At 50.2% G+C, this 19,804-nt stretch overlaps 1 protein-coding gene across 5 annotated transcripts in view; it reads left to right on the plus strand.

Annotated features, from left to right (window-relative positions):
- Positions 1 to 19,804, plus strand: part of DIS3L2 (DIS3 like 3'-5' exoribonuclease 2) — a 211,185-nt gene that overhangs the window by 10,601 nt on the left and 180,780 nt on the right. For all 5 annotated transcript variants that reach the window (XM_081910808.1, XM_081910811.1, XM_081910809.1 and 2 more), the window contains one exon: positions 18,281 to 18,439. In XM_081910808.1, coding sequence (XP_081766934.1) covers positions 18,281 to 18,439 — 159 coding nt within the window. The remainder of the gene's footprint in view (positions 1 to 18,280; positions 18,440 to 19,804) is intronic.

The raw sequence follows: 19,804 nt of genomic DNA on the forward strand, positions 1-19,804 counted from the left end.
TCTCCAGCTGTTTTTGGACTACAGCTCCCATCACCCCTAGCTGGCAGGACCAGTGTTCAGGGATGATGGGAATTGTAGTCCAAAAACAGCCAGAGACCCAAATTTGGGAAACCCTGTTTTAGTCTATCAGAAATCTAATCTTTGGGTCTGGTTCATTGGCGAAGCTCATCTCATGTTCTTAGCAAAGCAGTAGTGATAGTTAAAGATGGTAGTCTTTAAGTTGCCATAGGACTTGGTTGTGTTTTCTGCAACTGATTAACTTGACTGCAGCTCTGGTAGTAAAAGTACAGTAGCACACAAACTCAGTGAACCCCCAAAGATTCATCTTTACTTGCAGTTTCAAATGCCAAAAAAATGGAGTGAGACACATCTACTTAGGAAGGGAATTCTACAGTTTTGGCATCACTATTGAAAGGACTTTTGCCCTGATGGGCACCTGCTGTAAGATGATGGAGGGGAATGGATCGGGTCCTCCAATGATCATCTTTATATATGAGGAGGTTCACTTCCATGTTCAATATTTAGCTTCTGTGTCTTGGAAAAACCCTGTTAACTAACAGTCTTTGTTCTGGACACTTGGTTTTCAAGTGATCTTGCTTAAATAGAGAACCAAACAGAAATCTGTCTCCTCACTTTGGATATCCTTTTGCAGTGCCCAGTTGCATTGGCTAGGCCAGGCAGAAGTTGAAGTCCAAAATATCTGGACATCCCCTGGTTGAGGAAGGCTTGTGCAGTGCAGTAGGTCTGTGGACTGTATGACCAGAAGTTTTGGGTTACGCTTCGGGGCTGAATGAAGACTGTATTTAATAGCAAAGATACACACATATATTCGTATAGCAACCTATTGGTACACACAGTACCCAATAAAGAATACAAATTAGAAAGCTGGTTTAAACCAGTGATTAAACTTGACCCCTTTTAAATCAAGCTATAGCTTGTTCACATGGGAAGATGAGAACTTGGCATCTGTGAGCAGATACTTTGAACACCACTAATTCTTGGGGTTTGTTTCCTGCAGATGGCTTATACACTGCTATATATTAACATGCTGTAATTTCTGACTCAGCCTCTTCCCCAGTTCCTTCCAGATATTTGGAACTAGGACTGGTCTCGAGGGTAGTCGGTTGGAGAAGGCTTCTCTGGCTATTCAGGTTACTTTGAGTCTGGCAGGGTGATGGAGCTCCCTGTTAACAGTTTGCAAGACAGAAATCTAATAAACCCTGGACACAATTTCATATTGCAAAATTGCACATCTCTGGTCCATTTAGGGTGAGTCATATGCCATATTATGTGAAGCCCTCTTTGCTGTGGAAACTGGGCCAGGGGACCTTATGTCCTCGGGTACTAAATGTGAGTTTTTCTGAAGTGTTGACTCAGGGGTTGCGCAAAATGTGCTCAACAGACCCAGCTTTATCGAACCCATGCAGGTGCCAGGAGTCATAATTTATAGAGCAACGTTTTGGCGCAAGGGACCAAAATCCGTTCTGTGTTTGTTTAGACCGGTCTTATCTGAAGACTGTTCAGATTTATCTTAATCCCGGTTCCTGATCGAATGGAAGTGCTTAGGAAAGTGAGCTGATTTAATTCAGTTCCATTGCTGGTGGGTGGGCATGAAACTGATCTCTGCTGAGATCTGTGGGATCTTATGCTGCCTCTGCTGAGGGTACTGAGCCTGACATCATCTCTAGGTCTGGGGTGGCCCAGGAGTTTGAGACTCTGGGCCTTTTTAACTGGGACTACAACCATCTATCTAGCCAAGACCTGTGAGGTTCCAATTTCTTGGAAGGCCAGAGCACCAGTTTGTGTGGAAACCTTCAAGCCCCAAACAATTCCCCCCTTTAAATCCAGTTTACTATCTGTAAATGACGTTAATCAGAGTAATAAGATACAGAAAAGAAGGGAGTCTGGATTTATAGCATGGCACTGACTCTCCAATTGTTTCAAAATGTCTTTGTAAATTTCTCTCCTGATTTCTTGCTAGGGAAGGGATGCATGCATTCCTAAACTTTGCGCAGTTGTGGTGTGATGTTTATTGGCTTGCACCAAGAACAGTGTTAGTACAACAGTGGATAGATCTTCTCTTGGGAGCTTATATCATGCTCTTGTGCAGGGCTACCGTTCTTAAAACCACATATTCAAAACACAGTGTCAGCAATTGGAGCCCTGTGAAAGTCTCAAACAAGGAGAGGAACTTGTGCCAGTGTTCCCAAAGGTGCATTATCATATGCCCTCCATATCTTTGTGACTACAGCTTCCATCAGCCCCAGCCAGCAAGGCCTTGTTTGCTGGGGTTGTTAGGAAGTATGCCAAACACCTGACAGTTCTTGTTTATCCTCTCTGCTCTTCCTCCTCCGTCTCCACCATTATCCCCAACTGTTGGTTACTTGTTGTTGTTGTTTAGTTGTTTAGTCTTGTCCAACTCTTCATGACCCCATGGACCAGAGCACTCCAGGCCCTCCTGTCTTCCACTGCCTCCCACAGTTTGGTCAAACTCATGTTGGTAGTTTCAATAGCACTGTCCAACCATCTCGTCCTCTGTCGTTCCCCCTCTCCTTGTGCCCCCCATCTTTCCCAACATCAGGGTCTTTTCCAGGAAGTCTTCTCTTCTCATGAGATGGTCAAAGTATTGGATCTTCAGTTTCACAATTTGTCCTTCCTAACAGTGTTCAAATTTATATCTGTTATATTTTATCTGCACAATTGGAACGAATTTCAGGAATCAAAACGCTTTTTCTGTGCAGTCACTATTAAGAAAAAGAGGTAGGAATAGGCCAATACATACATGGACTGTCCCTGGATCAAGTAACTTTTCTTCTTTAAGTTCTCAAAGTTCTTAACCAAGCTTGAGGTTGTCATCTGAACTTGCCAGATGTTTAACAGATAATCAATCACGGTCAGTCCATAATTTGAAAAATAAGACTTTAGTCTTGCCCCAAAATGGCAACAAGACGACTGCAATTTTGGCGACTGCAACCTAGGTTTAAGGAGCCATTTGGCTCCTAGCTTCATATATCTTTTGAGTTTCTAACACTGGCTTCTTGGACTTTGATGTCATCTGTCTTTCTGCTAGCTTTGCCCCTTCATACCTCCTTGCTATGGCCATCTCCTTTGCGGGCTTCTGGGTGAATCTGTGTGCTCTTGGCACACATTGTCTCCTCTCCCAGCAGTTGGGAGACCTTCAACCAGCCTTCCTGGTCCCTCTGTCATCTCCGCTGAATGTTGCTGACAGTTTTCCATAAAAATAAAAGCAAACCTCCTTGAGTATAGAAAGCTGTTTGGGAAAAAGGTTCCTGCCTACTCTTCTTCCTGTCCTGCTGAGTTTCTGCATGCAAAGAGAGGCTTGTTTGTTTTAAACATTGGAGCATTCCACCAAACTCGTAACTTATTTTTATTTTTATTCTACCTTTCTGCACTTTGGGCAGCAAACTTGGGTTTCCCACACTGTCTCCTAGTGACCAGATCTAGGCCTGCTTGGTTTTCAGCAAGACAGCTGCTGCTTCATGTGTCTTCAGAGCATGATATTTTAGTGTGCCTCCCCCGCCACTTGCAGCCTACAAGCCCCTGTCACACAGCACAATTGCACATTTCACCGTGCTCTGGAATATTTAAGCTCCCTTTTGCCTTCTTTCTCTGCCTTCTTTTAAGAGCTTCCTGTAGGCTTTTTCTTTCTTTCTTTCTGGGTCCAAAGAAAGCAGAGAAGTATCCTTGGCCATGTTTTCCTTTGCTTGCATTCTGAACCATCTCTGAGGCTTTTTATAGTGCAGCGGGCCTGCCCTTGGCAAAAGAGAAAAAGGGGGAATTTCAGCTAGTGTCTCGGGGCAGGTGGGTGGGTGGAGCCTGTGCAGCAGCTGGAAGGAGAGACCTACAGCCGGCTGCATCTCAGAGCCCAGCACTGACCGACGGAGAGCAGCTAGCAGGCGGAGGAGGTGGCCAGGGGGTCACGAGCAGGGTGGAGCAGGTTCACGGAGAGTCCTGAAAAACCATTGGCGTGCCGCAGCCCCTCCCTGACAAAGCAGATGTTGCCTTGCGCTCAGCTGGAGCGCGGGAACTGTTTTGATAAACTTTCGGCCCCCTGCTACTAAATGGCTCTGGGGCCAAGCCTCAGCCGAGCACGCCAGGATGGTGTATCTGTGGGCCTTGCATAACTTCCTTGCTCTCTACAATATTCTGTTCTGTATTTGCTCAGGTTGCCTGTGTCCTCCTGAAGACCAGGGGCTACTAGCCATACATTTCTGCATGGCTATGGAGGACAATTCTCTCTCTCTCTCTCTCTCTCTCTCTCTCTCTCTCTCTCTCATTAATGGTTAGTGGCACATGGTTCTATTCTCCTTGACTTATATAATAATAATAATGATAATTATATGCCACCCATCTGACTGGTTGCCCCTGCCACTCTGGGTGGCTCCCAACAAAATATTAAAAACCCAATCGAACACCAACCATTAAAAACTCCCCTGAACAGGGCTGCCTTCAGAGACCTTCTAAAAATCAAATAGTTGTTTATCTGTTTGACATCTGATGGGAGGGTGTTCCATAGGGCAGGCACCACTACAGAGAAGGCCCTCTGCCTGGTTCCCTGTAACCTCACTTCTCGGCAGTGAAGGAGCTGCCAGAAGGCCCTCAGAGGTGAACCTCAGTGTCTGGGCAGACCGATGGGGGTGGGTACGCTCCTTCAGGTATACTGGGCTGAGACTGTTTAGGGCTTTGAAGGTCAGCACCAACACTTGTGCTCCGAATTGTGCTCCGAAACGTACTGGAAGCCAATGTAGATCCTTTAAGACCGATTGTAAATGGTCTTGGTGGCCTCTCCCAGTCACTAGTCTGGCAGCCGCATTCTTCCTCTTTAAGTTCTCAAAAGTTCTTAACATAGATCAAGGTTGTCATCTGAACTAAGCCAGATGTTTAACTGATAATTATGAATCACAGTTAGTCCATCATTTGAAAAATAAGACTCCAGAGCTGTCTTGCTCAAAAATGGCAACTAGACATTCAGTTCTGGTGATTGTAACCTTGGTTTAAGGAGCCATTTGATGCCCAGCTTCTATATCTAAGTTTTTAACACTGATAGGGATGCAAATCCGAACCAGACTACAATGCAACTGTGAAAGCAGCTTAAGCATATACAAGCTATGCTAGATCAGATCAATAGTCTGTCCAGTCCTGTTTCCACCAGTGACTACTGGAACGTCCCTCCCCTCGCTGTTTATCCCCACACCAAGTACAGTGGTGCCCTGCAAGACGAATGCCTCGCAAGACGGAAAACCTGCAAGACGAAAGGGTTTTCCGTTTGCGAGTTGCTTCGCAAGACGAATTTCCCTATGGGCTTGCTTCGCAAGAAGAAAGCCCATAGGGAAATCTCCGGGGACCTCTTTTAAATGCTGGCGGTGGGGAGCAAAGCCTTTCCCCCCCCCTCCGGCCTTCAGAAGAGGTCCAGGAAGGCCAGCGGGGGCCAAAAGGCTTTGCTCCCCACGCCAGCATTTTAAAAGTGGTCCAGGATAGCAGGGAAGCGCTTCCCGCTATCCCGGGCGGCTTTTGAAGGCTGGCGGGGGGCGAAAGTCTTTGCTCCCCCCCGCCTGCCTTCCCGGGGGCTTTAAAATCGCCCCGGGACAGCGGAGAAGTCCTCCGCTGTCCCGGGGCGATTTTAAAATGCTGGCGGGCGGCAGCGAAGGCTTCGCTGCCGCCCGCCAGCATTTTAAAAAACCCTGGGACAGTGGAGAAGTCCTCTGCTGTCCCGGGGTTTTTTAAAATGCTGGGGGTGGGAAGAAAAGCCCTTGTCCCCCCCCCAGCCTTCTGAAGAGGTCGGGGGACAGACTGTCCCTGGACCTGGTCTGAAGGCGGTTTCCATAGGAACGCATTGATTGATTTTCAATGCATTCCTATGGGAAACCGTGCTTCGCAAGACGAAAAACTTGCAAGAAGAAAAAACTTGCGGAACGAATTAATTTCGTCTTGTGAGGCACCACTGTATTCAGAGTTATGCTGCCTCTGAACATGGGTGCTCCACACTGCCATCTTTACTAATAGCCATCGGGACACATGCTGCTCCTCTATTAACTTGTCTAATCTCCTTTTAAAGCCACTTGAGCCAGAGGCCATCACCACATGAGCTGGAGGGGAGGTGGAATTTGTCAAGAACGCTGCATCTGTGTGTGTGAGTTTGGTTTGGTTAAGCCTGGCTCCGTGACTGCTTCCCATCAAAACAGCACAACCAACAGCTGCCTCTGTTTTCTTACAAAAAAACTGTGTTTGACGGGGGTTTTCAGGCAGGACATTTGATCTCTCGAGTTATTTTGATAAAACAAGAGGGTCACTTTTGATCTGTCAAACAGAATCTGTGTGTGCCGCTGCGATCCACATTCAAGACCATGGCACCCGTGTTTGCTGTTCTGCCTGGTTTGCGCAGCTTGACGTCGCCGGCTTCCTTCATACCAGGCGCACGAGTAATTGTGGGAACTCGTTGTGGGATTTTGATTTGGCAACTTTTTCTCCTTAGGTAATGCTGCACATGGCTGGATCAGCAGTGAGCCGGGTGGAAGGTTAGGAAATGCAACACCCCAGACCTGTTCCTTCTTCCTTGCAGAGTATTTAATTTCATGTTGGAAGCTGCCTTTTGTCCATTGATCCCAGTATAAACTACTTAGAGTGGCCCTCCAAGCAGTGTTAAAAACTCAGATATATAAGCTGGCGCCAAATGGCTCCTTAAACCAAGGTTGCTTAAACACAATGTTTAGTTGCCATTTTGGGGCAAGACTGCTCTAAAGTCTTATTTTTCAATGATGGACTGACTGTGATTGATTATCAGTTAAACATCTGGCTAGTTCAGATGACAGCCTTGAGCTTCGTTAAGAACTTTGAGAACTTAAAGAAGAAAAGTCCCTTGATCCAGGGACAATCCACATATCTATTGGCCTATTCCTACCTCTTTCTTAAGGGTGACATGGGCCATTCATTGTTGTTGTTGTTTAGTTGTCTTAGTCGTATTCGACTCTCCATCACCCCATGAACCAGAGCATGTCTTCTTCTTAAAGTTTCTCCTTTTTTGTGTCCATGGAGTTTTCTTGCCAAAATACTGGAGTGATTTGCCAGTTCCTTCTCCAGGACCATTCATAATTTAAGAATATTCTTCACAACTGAGAGCAGGGCAGTGCGGTGGGGGGAAGTGAAGACAAGCGACAACAATTAACTGTAAGGTTGTTCACTGCTCCTGCTGAAGTTGCACAGAAAAAGCATTTCAGTTCCTGAAATTTGTTCCGATAAAATATAACTAATTGAATTCTACAGGATGTGATATTGGTGTGGGAAAACAATCCAGATCCAAGGATCCCCAGGCATGCACCTCAAGATGGTGGAGATGTCAGACGCCATCCTGGTGCCCAGGCACTTTCATTGGGTCGCAAGTGGCCAATAGCAAGGTTCAAAATGTGCCTGGCTAATTTTGAAGGCTGCCTCCAAGGTCTCTGGCAGAGGTCTTGCTATGTAGGATGGTGGGGGCTCTAGAACCCAGCAGCTCCTACAAGCAAACTGTAATTCCTACCTCTGAGCTGTGGGATTTTTCAAAGTACAGTGGTACCTCAGGTTACATATGCTTCAGGTTACATACGCTTCAGGTTACAGACTCAGCTAACCCAGAAATAGTGCTTCAGGTTAAGAACTTTGCTTCAGGTTAAGAACAGAAATTGTGTTCCGGCGGCGCGGCAGCAGCAGGAGGCCCCATTAGCTAAAGTGGTGCTTCAGGTTAAGAACAGTTTCAGGTTAAGAACGGACCTCCAGAACGAATTAAGTACTTAACCTGAGGTACCACTGTATTTTGGAGCTGTGTGCTTACACGCATATTTGCCACACCAACAAGAAGGCTGTCAGGGTTTCTGGGAGAGAGGAGGAGATGACAGAGGAGACGGAGAGCGAGTGGGAGGAGGGGCAGAAGGATGAGGAAGAAGATGACGGAATTCTGAGGGAATCCACGAGTCTGAGCAGCGAGTCAGAGGATTCTCAAAAGGGGGTTACCTTAATCAAGCAAAAGGGAGGAGAAGGGAGAAGCGGAGAGGAGCCCAGTGGAAGACAGACGCAGCAAGAGGCGTCTCAGCCGGAACGGAGTAAAGGGGGTGGAGTCGTCAGCCTCTCGGAGGGAGCAGGATTAGGAGAGAACAGAGAAAGGGGGTTGGAGCAAGGTGTTCAGCCGGAAAGGGTGGAGAGCAGAACAAGGGGTGGTGTAGCGGTCGAAAGAAAGGTCAGCAGCAACGTACGCGCGCCAAGTTCAAACGTAGAGGCGCGCGGAAGTGGAGAGAGCTCAGGGGAGGAGCCCGGCCCTAAAGCCAGAAGGAGGGGGGAAGAGGCGGCAGAGGATTCAGCCTCAGGCGAGTCACGGAGAGAGGGAACCCAGGGGGGCAGGAAGACCCTGCGGAAAAGAAAGGAGAGGAAGAGGTGGTCTAGAGCCAGGCTATTAAGTTGGTGTGGAAGAGGGGAGGAGTCAGAGGGGACTTCAGCGGTCTAACGTGACAGACGTACGGCCACGATGCTGAACTGTACGAGAAGCAGAAATCTTCAATAAACTTTTCCTGTAAATAAACTGCAACGGAGTGAGGTCTCTTGTGAGCTGGGACCCGTCCTGGGTGGCCGTGACAGTAAGTCCCCTCTCAGAAAGCAAAAAATTTTTTTTGCGAAGCTCACGAACGGGAGCAGCCATGAGTGCTGAGGAGCAGCTGGTTGCACTGCGGGATCAGGTTACCGCTCTCACATCGGCAGTCATTGCTTCGCAGAAGAAGAATGACGACTTGGAGAAGACGTGCCAGGATTTGCAGGCAAGGTGGGAACACGCGGACAGGGCGGGGGCCCCAGGTTCCAGAGCGGAGGGCATTGCGCTTGGACGGAGGGGGGGTGCCCTGGTTCCGCATTTTAATGGCAACTTGCAAGACTATCCCAATTTCAGAGCGGACGTCGTATATGCACTGCATTTACTCCGTCACGATTTTAAAGATGAGGAGGAGAAAGTGGGGTTCATTGTTTCGCACCTGCATGGGGAGGCCAGGGCTTGGCTACGCAATCTGTGGCGCGAAGATGGACCGGCCCGTCGCAATTCAACTGCGTTCATCAAAGCGATGGATTCTTGTTTTCAATCCTCTGTGGATGTGGACATTGCGCGCCGTCAAATGCACGGGCTGAGGCAGGGGAAAGCGACTGTGCGCCAATACCACTCTAAATTTTTTGCATTGCTCACCGCCTTAGATTGGCCAAAGGACAGTAAGCCGGTCAGAGATCTTTTTTGGGAGGGATTGAGCCCCCCCATCAAGGATGAGATCGCTAGGGGGGACAGACCCCAGACCCTAGAAGACGTGGTGCAACGGGCTTTAGCTATTGGAATTCGACATGAGGGACGTCCGTGGCACGAGGAGGACGGGCCCCAAGCGCGTGCGCAAGCGAGGACTCTCCCTTTTGTGCACAGGGATTTCAGCCGTGCGCACCCCTCGCCAATGGGGAAGGACAGCGAGGAGCCAATGGAGATTGGTGGTGCTAGGGCTCAGAAGCCATCCCAGAGCCCTGTCCCTGGTGCAGCCAAAGCGAAGCCTCCTAGAGGAACCAGGAAGTGTTACATCTGTGACAGTGCGCACCATATGGCGAAAGAGTGCCCCCAGAGGCTCCAGAAGCACACTGCAGCACTGGCAACTGTAACAGCAGAGGTGCAACCAGGGGAGCAGCTTCAGGGAAACGACAGTGCCTGGCTGGAAGCAGAGCTACTGGGGCTCAGCCAGGCGGATCTGTAGACAAGCCCCCAGCATCACTGCAGAGCGTGGACCCTTTGCCTCCCAGACCGGCAGTTCTGCTCACAGCAACACTCCAGTTGCCTGATGGGAGACTCCTCGAGGTTCCAATAACGATCGATTCGGGAAGCAACGCCGACTTCGTGGGACTGCAGTTCGTTAAGCAGCACAACATGGCGCTCCTGCCTGCAACGACGCCTCTAAACGTGGTCACGGTAGACGGCAGGAAGTTGCTGGGGGGGCAAGTGGTGCAGCAAACCCCTCCCATGATGATGCAGATTGGCAACCATCGAGAACTTATTAGTTTCAATGTCACCCACTTATCGGACACACCCATCGTGTTAGGCATGAGTTGGCTGGAGAGGCACAGTCCCGCGGTTGCGTGGTACCAGCGGCAGATCACCTTTTGTTCATCGTATTGCGCTCAGCATTGCTTTCAGACCGATCAGGGAGGAGAAGCCGAGCAGCAGTTGCATCTGGGTATGGTGCAAACAGTGCCTCACAAGTACCAGGACTTCTTGGAGGTTTTCTGTGAGAAGGAAGCTGACAAGTTGCCGCCTCACAGACCTTACGACTGCGCGATTGATTTAGTGCCAGGGGCGCAACTGCCTGCTGCCAAGCTGTACTCCATGTCGGAAGACGAGATGCAAGAGCTTCGGGAGTTCATAGACCATAACCTCAAGCGAGGTTTCATCCAGGAATCTAAAGCAGCGGGTGGCAGCCCTGTGTTCTTTGTGAAGAAGAAAAACACGCCCCCAAAAAGGCTTATAGTGGATTACAGGTTCATAAACAGCTTGACTAAGCCCAAAGCTTTCCCCATGCCCAAGATTGACGACCTTTTAGCGACCGTCAGGAGGGGCAAGATTTTCACCAAGCTGGACCTACGTGGAGCTTACAATCTCATCCGCATCCGGAAAGGAGATGAGTGGAAGACCGCCATGTTCACCCCTCTGGGCACATACGAATACAGAGTCATGCCTTTCGGTCTCCAAAATGGCAGCCACGTTTTTCAAGCATTTATGCACCACGTGCTAGCAGGTCTCCTCTACAAGAAGTGTGTCTGCTTTCTCGACGATATCCTGATTTTCTCGGAATCGCCGGAGGATCACGATAAGGACGTGAGGGAGGTCCTGCAGAGGCTGAAGGACCACAGGCTGTACGCCAAGTTGGAAAAATGCCAGTTTGATGTCAGAGAGGTTGATTTCCTTGGCTACAAGTTGTCCGACGAGGGACTGGCCATGGACAGGGCTAAGGTTCAAGCGCTGTTGGACTGGAAAAGCCCTCGAAATCGGAAAGAGGTCCAGAGGTTCATCGGCTTTGCCAATTTTTACCGCAAGTTTATTAAAGGTTTTGCGAACGCGACGGCGGCTATCACTGACACCCTCAGTTCCAAGAAGAAGAAGTTCGTCTGGACCGAACAAGCGGAGCGGTCCTTCCGGACGCTTAAAGGTCTTTTCGCCTCCGAAGAGCAGCTGCTCCACGTGAATCCCGGCAGACCCATGCGGGTAGAGACCGATGCGTCAGACAGAGCGGTTGGGGCCGTTCTTTTGCAAGAGGATTCACAAGGCAACTGGAGACCGGGTGCGTTCTACTCCCGGAAGCTCAGCAAGACGGAGCGCAATTATACCATATGGGACAGGGAGTTGTTGGCCATTCATGCAGCTTTCAAAGCGTGGCGACACTTCTTAATAGGAGCCAAGCACACGGTGCAAGTCCGCACGGATCACAAGAACTTAGAGTATTGGCGGACGGCTAAGTTACAGACCCAGCGACACATGCGCTGGGCGGAGTTCTTTGCGGATTTCGACTTCAAAATAGAATACATCCCAGGAGACTCCAATGTTATTGCAGACGCGCTGTCCCGAAAGCCGCAATACTTGGAGGAAGCAGCTCCAATCGCAGCAAAGCACATTTTCGCACCGCAGGCGTGGACGTGCGCTACCATCGCAGTCGACCTGGACGCGGTGCGACGCGCGTTGCAAAGGGATCAGTTTGCACAGTCCAAGATGGAGGAGCTACGCGGAGGGTCGCGAGACAACGATGAGTTCCAATTGCAAGATGGACTTTTGACTCGTAAGGGTGCCCTTTACGTGCCCACCGACGATCTTCGAGCCAAGGTTCTGCAACAATTGCATGACGCCCCTAGTGCAGGCCATTTCGGCAAAGAGAAGACGATGGAGTTGGTGGCTAGAGACTTTTGGTGGCCCCAGATGAGAGGGGAGGTGGCGGACTACGTCGCCAGGTGTGATATCTGCCAGAGGTCCAAACCAGTGCACCAGAAGCAGGCGGGATTGCTAGAACCGCTGGAGACACCGCAGCAACCGTGGGAGAGGGTAGCGTTGGACTTTGTTACGGACCTGCCCAGCTCCAGAGGTAAGACGGCGGTGTTAGTGGTGGTGGACTTGTTCACCAAGATGGCGCATTTCATCCCTTGTGCCAAGGTGGCGACGGCAGAACAGACCGCAAAGCTCTTCATCGATCACGTCTTCAGAGTGCATGGACTTCCGCAGTCCGTCTTGTCCGACAGGGGGCGCCAGTTTGTTTCCACTTTCTGGCGAAAGCTTCTGGGCATCTTGCACGTCAAAATCAACCTGACATCGGCGAGACATCCACAAACCAACGGTCAAGCGGAGAGGGTCAACGCGATCATGCAGCAGTACCTGCGGTGCTACGCCAACCAGCGACCTGCGGCGTGGGTGGACTATCTGCCGATGGCTGAATTCGCCTACAACAACACGAAACACGCATCCACCGGGGTGACGCCTTTCTTCGCGAACAATGGCCGTCATCCCAGAACCTTCCCGAGATTTGCGGCACCAGGAGGGGGGGGGCCTCAAGATGCCGACCAGTTTGCAGCGGAGTTGCAAGAGGTGCACGAGGAGCTGCGGAGACATTTGGAGCTGGCAAAACAGGCGTATAAGGTGCAGGCCGATAAGCACAGGAGGGCGGGAGAGGACATCCAGATTGGGGACTGGGTGTGGTTAGCAGCCCACGCGATGCCGGCCAGGTCATTGGCCAAGAAGAAGTTAGGACACAGGCAGCTAGGGCCATATCAAGTTGAGGCTAAGATCAATCCGGTGGCTTTTCGTCTAGCCCTTCCGGAGGGTTCCAGGGTGCACCCGGTCTTTCATAGGTCGGTGCTCACTCCCTACAAAACCCCACACAGGTTTCAAGAGTCAGGAGCACTCCCAGAGCCACGTAGGAGGGCGCCTGAGGGGGGGGGAATCGCCAAGACCAGAACCTCTTAACGAGGTCACAGAGATACTGGACTCGAGATGGGGGGAGGAGGGAGTTGAATATTTTCTAGCCAGGGAAGGCACTCCGGCCTCTGCCAATAGCTGGGTGCCGGGTTACGCGTTGGACGAACCCCTGTTGAAGGAGGAGTTCCATGCACTTTTTCCGCACAAGCCCATGCCCGAGGAGTATTTTGATGATTGGCTTTTCACGCCCACTTTGTCAGACAGCACGTTCGAGGGTTTCTCCTCACCCGAGGGCCATACGCCCGAAACAAGCCCGACCAGGGATCCGAGACTGGGGGGGGAGGAGACAGGCCCTTGTTGGTGGGTGGATCAGCCAAGGGAGGCATGGAGTCAGAGATGGATGGTAGGTCCTTGGCAGGCAGCGCCAGGAGAAGCAGTGATGGAGGAAGAGACTGTGAGGTCTGTGGGTGGGGAACCCGAGTTCGAACACACATATACGGAGATGACAGAGGAGAACGTTGAAGTGGACAACTTGTATCCTGAACCGACCCCGGAAGAACCACGTTTTCCTCAACCTGCACCCGGCGAGCGGGAGGGGGGAAGGGGGGGCTTCGAGGGGGGGATGGATGTCAGGGTTTCTGGGAGAGAGGAGGAGATGACAGAGGAGACGGAGAGCGAGTGGGAGGAGGGGCAGAAGGATGAGGAAGAAGATGACGGAATTCTGAGGGAATCCACGAGTCTGAGCAGCGAGTCAGAGGATTCTCAAAAGGGGGTTACCTTAATCAAGCAAAAGGGAGGAGAAGGGAGAAGCGGAGAGGAGCCCAGTGGAAGACAGACGCAGCAAGAGGCGTCTCAGCCGGAACGGAGTAAAGGGGGTGGAGTCGTCAGCCTCTCGGAGGGAGCAGGATTAGGAGAGAACAGAGAAAGGGGGTTGGAGCAAGGTGTTCAGCCGGAAAGGGTGGAGAGCAGAACAAGGGGTGGTGTAGCGGTCGAAAGAAAGGTCAGCAGCAACGTACGCGCGCCAAGTTCAAACGTAGAGGCGCGCGGAAGTGGAGAGAGCTCAGGGGAGGAGCCCGGCCCTAAAGCCAGAAGGAGGGGGGAAGAGGCGGCAGAGGATTCAGCCTCAGGCGAGTCACGGAGAGAGGGAACCCAGGGGGGCAGGAAGACCCTGCGGAAAAGAAAGGAGAGGAAGAGGTGGTCTAGAGCCAGGCTATTAAGTTGGTGTGGAAGAGGGGAGGAGTCAGAGGGGACTTCAGCGGTCTAACGTGACAGACGTACGGCCACGATGCTGAACTGTACGAGAAGCAGAAATCTTCAATAAACTTTTCCTGTAAATAAACTGCAACGGAGTGAGGTCTCTTGTGAGCTGGGACCCGTCCTGGGTGGCCGTGACAAAGGCGTTCTTGAAGTGTAGTGAATTCTCACCCAGGAATTGCCCTAAGAACTGAGGACCAGCCTACATGTTGCATTGCCCATGCCCTGTTTGCATCCTTGTGGCATCTCTCTTTTTGGGTAGTTTATTATCCCGCCCCCCTACATTACATGGGGATTTTTCCTTCCAGTATCTTCAAGCAAATCTTCACAAATCTGTTCCCTGCCCCAATTGTCTGGTGCTAGCTTGTGTTCAGCACAGTATGGGAAGCCCCTTCTCCAACCCCAGCTCTGCAAAAGGGAGGATGGGTTTCACGTGTTGCTCTGGGCTTTGCCGCAGACAGATTCTTGCTCTGCTTTTGCCACCTCCCACGTTCATCGTGATGTGAAGGCAAGCCCCCCCCCCACCCTACAGTTCCCTGGCATGTGCAGACGACTTGTGGCAGCCACAAATTATGTCTGGCTAGTAACCAAGTCAATATTTCTGGACTCTGAAATTTATAAAGCTCTAAATGGCTTAGGACCATGGCACCTAAAGACCTAAACTTCATGCATATGGATTTGCCCAGTTTTTAAACCACAAACCTCCGGTCCTGTATCTCTATTCCTCCACCAGCTACAGTAAGGCCCATGGAGACTGGCCACAGGGCCTTTACAGTTGTAGCACCCCATTTATGGAGCCTCCTTCCCTGAGACGCTCTCCTGGTTCCGTCTCTGTTTTTATGTTCAGCACCAGTTGAATAGTTTATTGGCCCAGGCCTTCTAATGCTGGGTTTATAAATCCATTTAGCGATCTTGGCTATATAAGTGCTGCTTTTTTCATTGGAGGCATTTCCTTGTGTTTACGGCTTTGTTTATCTGTTTCATGTATGCTGCTCTGTGAGCCTTGCTGGCCGAGTGGCAGATTTCTATTTAAGCTGAAATAAGTAAATTTCCACACGGTAAGGTTAAGAGTCATGTTGTATTGACGGCAGAAGTAAGCCAGGACAAGGGATTTGGCTGTGGCATGGTTACTGCAACAGAAGGGTGCAGCACCTTCGCTGTGGGGCAGACTTCCAAGGGGTCAGGGGTGGGGGGGAGGAAAGTGGGAGAAGCAACAGGTGCGACTCTTGCCTTTATGTGTGCTAGGGTGAACCCCAGCCACCCAAAAGCCAGTGGTCTCTATGCTCTCACAGTCCACGGACCCTCACCCCTTCCTCCCTCATCCCAGCACGCATCATGGTTCAAGAGCGCACTTGTGAAGGGTGTGGCCTTGTGAGAGGGCGGGGCTTGGCAGGGTCAGGTGGGCTGCGTTTGAGGGCTGCCATTCACTTCTGGGCCTCAGGGCAAGGCTCTTAGGGAGCCATGGGAGGGCTTGAAACTCCTCATCCTACCCCTTTGTTGCAAAAACCAGGGGACCCCCCTCCCCAATTCCTGCATATTATTGGACAGCTGTGAGTTAAAGCCAAAGGGATTTGCTAGGCTCCTTTGAACTCCTCATATCTGCAGGACATACTTGGAAACAGTGCAGGAGCCTTCCTATCTAGGGAACGATGTGTTGAATCCATCTTGTTACCTGAAAGCAAATTCTTCTAATTTGTTTTATCAGTCCTTTGGCTTTGCTCCTGTTTCCTCCCATGTTGCTGTTAGCAAATGTGGAAGTTTTTCTTTTTTTAAAAAAACATATAAAAATCCTCTCTCTCTCTCTCTCTCTCTCTCTCTCTCTCTCTCTCTCTCTCTCTCTGTGTGTGTGTGTGTGTGCATATACTAGGCTCACTTTGCTTATAATTAGATTATGATCTAACACTGAGAACAATGAGACGCTACTTGAAGGCAAGTGGAAGAAACTGAAAGGGCCTGACACCTAGTCATGGACTAGCCTTGGAAGGTTGCAGATGGAAGCGTTTTAGTGGGGAAAGTTACCGAACAATGGGAGACTTTGTCCATTCTCTCCCCCCGCCCCCCATTTCAAACACTTCTACGCCAAATTGTGTCTAAAAATCAAAAGGAACAATTTAGTGCTGTGAGCTGCCGGTCGGAATCCATTGCTCTGCTTGGTAGGGAGTCACCTGGGAACTGTACAAGCCTTTAACGATGCCCTCGCCTGGTTCCTCTCGCCCTGGGAGATCTGGGTTAAAGACATAAATAACTGCAATGTAAACAAAGCTGAGAGTTCATCGGCAGGCGAAAACGCCCAGCGCTTGAGTTGCAAGATTGTATATGGGCAGAGAACCTCTCTCTCTCTCCTCCTCTCTTTTCTCTGACTTCAGTTGGCTTGCTGTCTCTCACGACTGAAGCTGTGTGCCGGGTGAAAGGTTTTCTAGGAACCCGAGACTGGCCTTCTGTCCTTTGGGTTGCCTTCCTTTCTCAAGGTGCAGTGCAATAGAGGAGCTGTCGCTCTGGCGCAGAGCGTGTGCCTTGCATGCCAAACACCCCAGGCTGAACCCGTGGCATCCCTGCTAAACAGGACTGGCACAGCAGGACCAGGGCAAAGAGGTTCAGCCACCCCTCCTGTCAACGCCCACAGGCACACAGATTCCACATGTGTGCTCCTTTCCTCCTTTGCAAGAGAGATTTCCCCCCATCATTTTTGACACACATGGAAGTGGGTGAGTGGGTGGGTTGGCACTGCCATGCTGCAGGTAGAAGTTTTATCTGCTTCAGGCGGCACTGGTGGTGGGGAATGTATGAAGACAGGAATCGACGTCTCAATAGTACAGCAATGTGTTAAAGTGCTGACTCTGGTGGTGGTGGTTGGTGTGTGACATCTGTGCAAAATAGATGAATAGTAAAGGAGCCAGGTTTTGCTGTGAAATTTGATGATTGCCCACCCCACCCCCCGCAAGTGTAAAGGAATGCTCTGTCCCATGAGACTAGGGCCCTTCAGGATTTAACCTCCTTCCGTCGGGCCTGTAAGACAGAGCTATTCCACCTGGCATTTAATTTGAATTCAGCCTGATCTTTTATTTCCCTTCCCTTCCCTTCCCTTCTCTTCCCTCCCTCTCCCCTTTTATGAAGATCACCCACTCTGAGACCCCACAGCTAATTCTCCCCTGGCCTCCTCGCTGGCCCAAGTAGGACCAATTCAGCCAGCTAGCCCTGGAGATTATCTAATTGATTTTTGATTTTTATTGTTATTCATGTTTTTATACCGTATTTTATGCTGCTTTTATAATTAAGTGGTTTAAAGTGTTTTAAATTTGTTGTTAGCCACCCTGAGCCCGGTTTTTGAACTGGGAAGGGAGGGGTATAAAAAAAAATAAAAATTATTATTATTATTATTATTATTATTATTATTATTATTAAAGGTGCAAAGCTCAGCTTAAGTTCATAGACTGTAGAGTTGGAAGGAACCCTGAGGGTCTTCCAGTCCAACCCCCTGCAGTGCAGGAATGTGCAGCTGTCCCACACGGGGACCGAACCTGCAACCTTGGCGTTATCAGCACCACACTCTAACTGACTGAGCAGTCCGCTTGGATAATCAGGCCAAAGATCCATTTAGCCCAGCATCCTGTTCTCGCAGTGGCCAAACAGAGGCCTCAAGGGAAAGCCCACAAGCAGGATCCGAGCACAAGTGCCCTTTCCCACCGGCAATTCCCAGGAACTACTATTTGGGGTCATATTGCTTCCCAAAGGGCAGGGACAACACGACCATTGTGGTTAGTCGCCATTGATAGCCTTATCCTCCATAAAATTGTCTCATCCTTTTCCAAAGCCATTTCAAGTTGGTGGCCATCGTTAGTTTTCTTGGGAGCATTGTAAAACCAATACAGTTATCTGTTTTAATTATCAGGTTTTTTTATCCACTTAATATTCTATTCTCTGACTGATGGTCTATGACTGTAATAAACTGATTGATTGATTGATTGATACAGTGAGAGGCTCTAATGAGGAGGGGCAGGATTATAGCCAGCAAGAGGCCTTGCTCTGAGACTCTTTTGCCTATATACCACCCGTGTGCTTTGATTTTTCTAGGTGCACACAAGCAAGGCTTGGCGAGGACCAGAAACCACTCTGAATCGGCCAGAGCCCCCCCAAATGTGGAGAGGAGGCGGCAGCTCTCTGAATCACATACAGACACCATGAGCAACAATGACTGCCGAATGGGCCAGCGGCAGCTGGGGACCCCCAGAGGTATGAATGGGGAGGTTCCGCAGTTGAAAAGTGAAGCTTTCTTTCTTCGTGCATGCTCTCAATGCCCATAAAAGATGAGCTGCATGGAAGTCTGCTCAGAAATGGGAATCGCCTTGGATGATCAGCTGTGTGCTCTTTCAAACCCTGATGTTGTGATTCTGAATTCTAATTCAGGTGTCTCAGATCAGCTTTACAAGTCCCTGTGCATCTGTAGGAATCCAGAACCAGAACTCATGAAAATCTCGGGTCCTTTATTCTCTTCAGGCAGCCAACAAATTTTTGGTGCTCAAGGTTGTAGAGGAAGCAGAACACCTGTCCTGCAGAGCCCCTTCTCTTCTCCTCTTCCCTTTTGATTTCCATGTCTCCCCATACTTCCTTTCCCTCTTGCTAAAATGTCCAGGTTACCGACTGTTGCAAAGTACGGTAAACCTGTGGTTGTTGTTTTTTTAATCATTTGGCGCAATTATGGAATAGAGACTGTCAGGGAACTGTCATCGGAAAGAGAGTTGGTGCAGAGGCTCCAGCAGACTCGGAGAGATTCTGCAGCGGAGGAGGGAACCAGCAGGGGGAGAGCAGAAGCTCCGGCAAAAGGGGAGTCGGAGGAGGGAGGGCTCTGGGATACTTCTAGTGAGAATAGTGCAGAGGTAACAAGACCCCCGTTGGCAACTCCCACCCTTCGCCGGAAGCTGTCACGTAGAGAGTCACGAAGGCGCATGTCCGTGAAACAACTTTTATGTTGGCGTAAATTTCGTAGACGCCCACTGTCAGATTCTACCAGCGACTAACGGAGTCATGCCTTGGGAGGCTCCATTAGTGCCTCGGTTTGGCTGAACTGCCAAACACCAGAGGGATCAAGCTTTTACGCACAAGCAGCTCATTATCCCATCACAGCAATCTGACAGTCTTTGTAAGCTGCTTGTGCAAGCAGAGGGCATCATGAGCGAACCAGCCGGAACCGCAGGAGCTGGAGCGGGCGCAGGTCCAAGCCTGGAGGAAAGGTACAGAGCGATGGAGGTCCAGCTCGCGCTGCAAACGGCGAGGCTTGAGGAGAGGAGGGCTCAAGATGCGGATAAGGGGAAAACCGCCCCACTTGCCAGAAAGGTGCCTGGATTGGTGCAGAGATTTGGGGGGGATCCCAGGAACTATCAAGCCTTTAGAACGGAGATGCAATATGCTCTCAATCTACTGTTTGATGACTTCACCGATGAGAACTCTAGAGTGGCGTACGTAATTAGCCATCTAGAGGGAGGGGCGAGGGACTGGGTTCGACCCCTGATGGCAGCCAATAATGATATCTTAAAGGACACGAGGAAGTTTTTTCGCGCCATGGACTTGATGTTTTCCAGCGAGATTGAGCAGGGGGTG

Source organism: Podarcis melisellensis (genome assembly GCF_964234715.1).
Source record: "Podarcis melisellensis genome assembly, chromosome: 5".
NCBI classification, from domain to species: Eukaryota; Metazoa; Chordata; class Lepidosauria; order Squamata; family Lacertidae; genus Podarcis; species Podarcis melisellensis.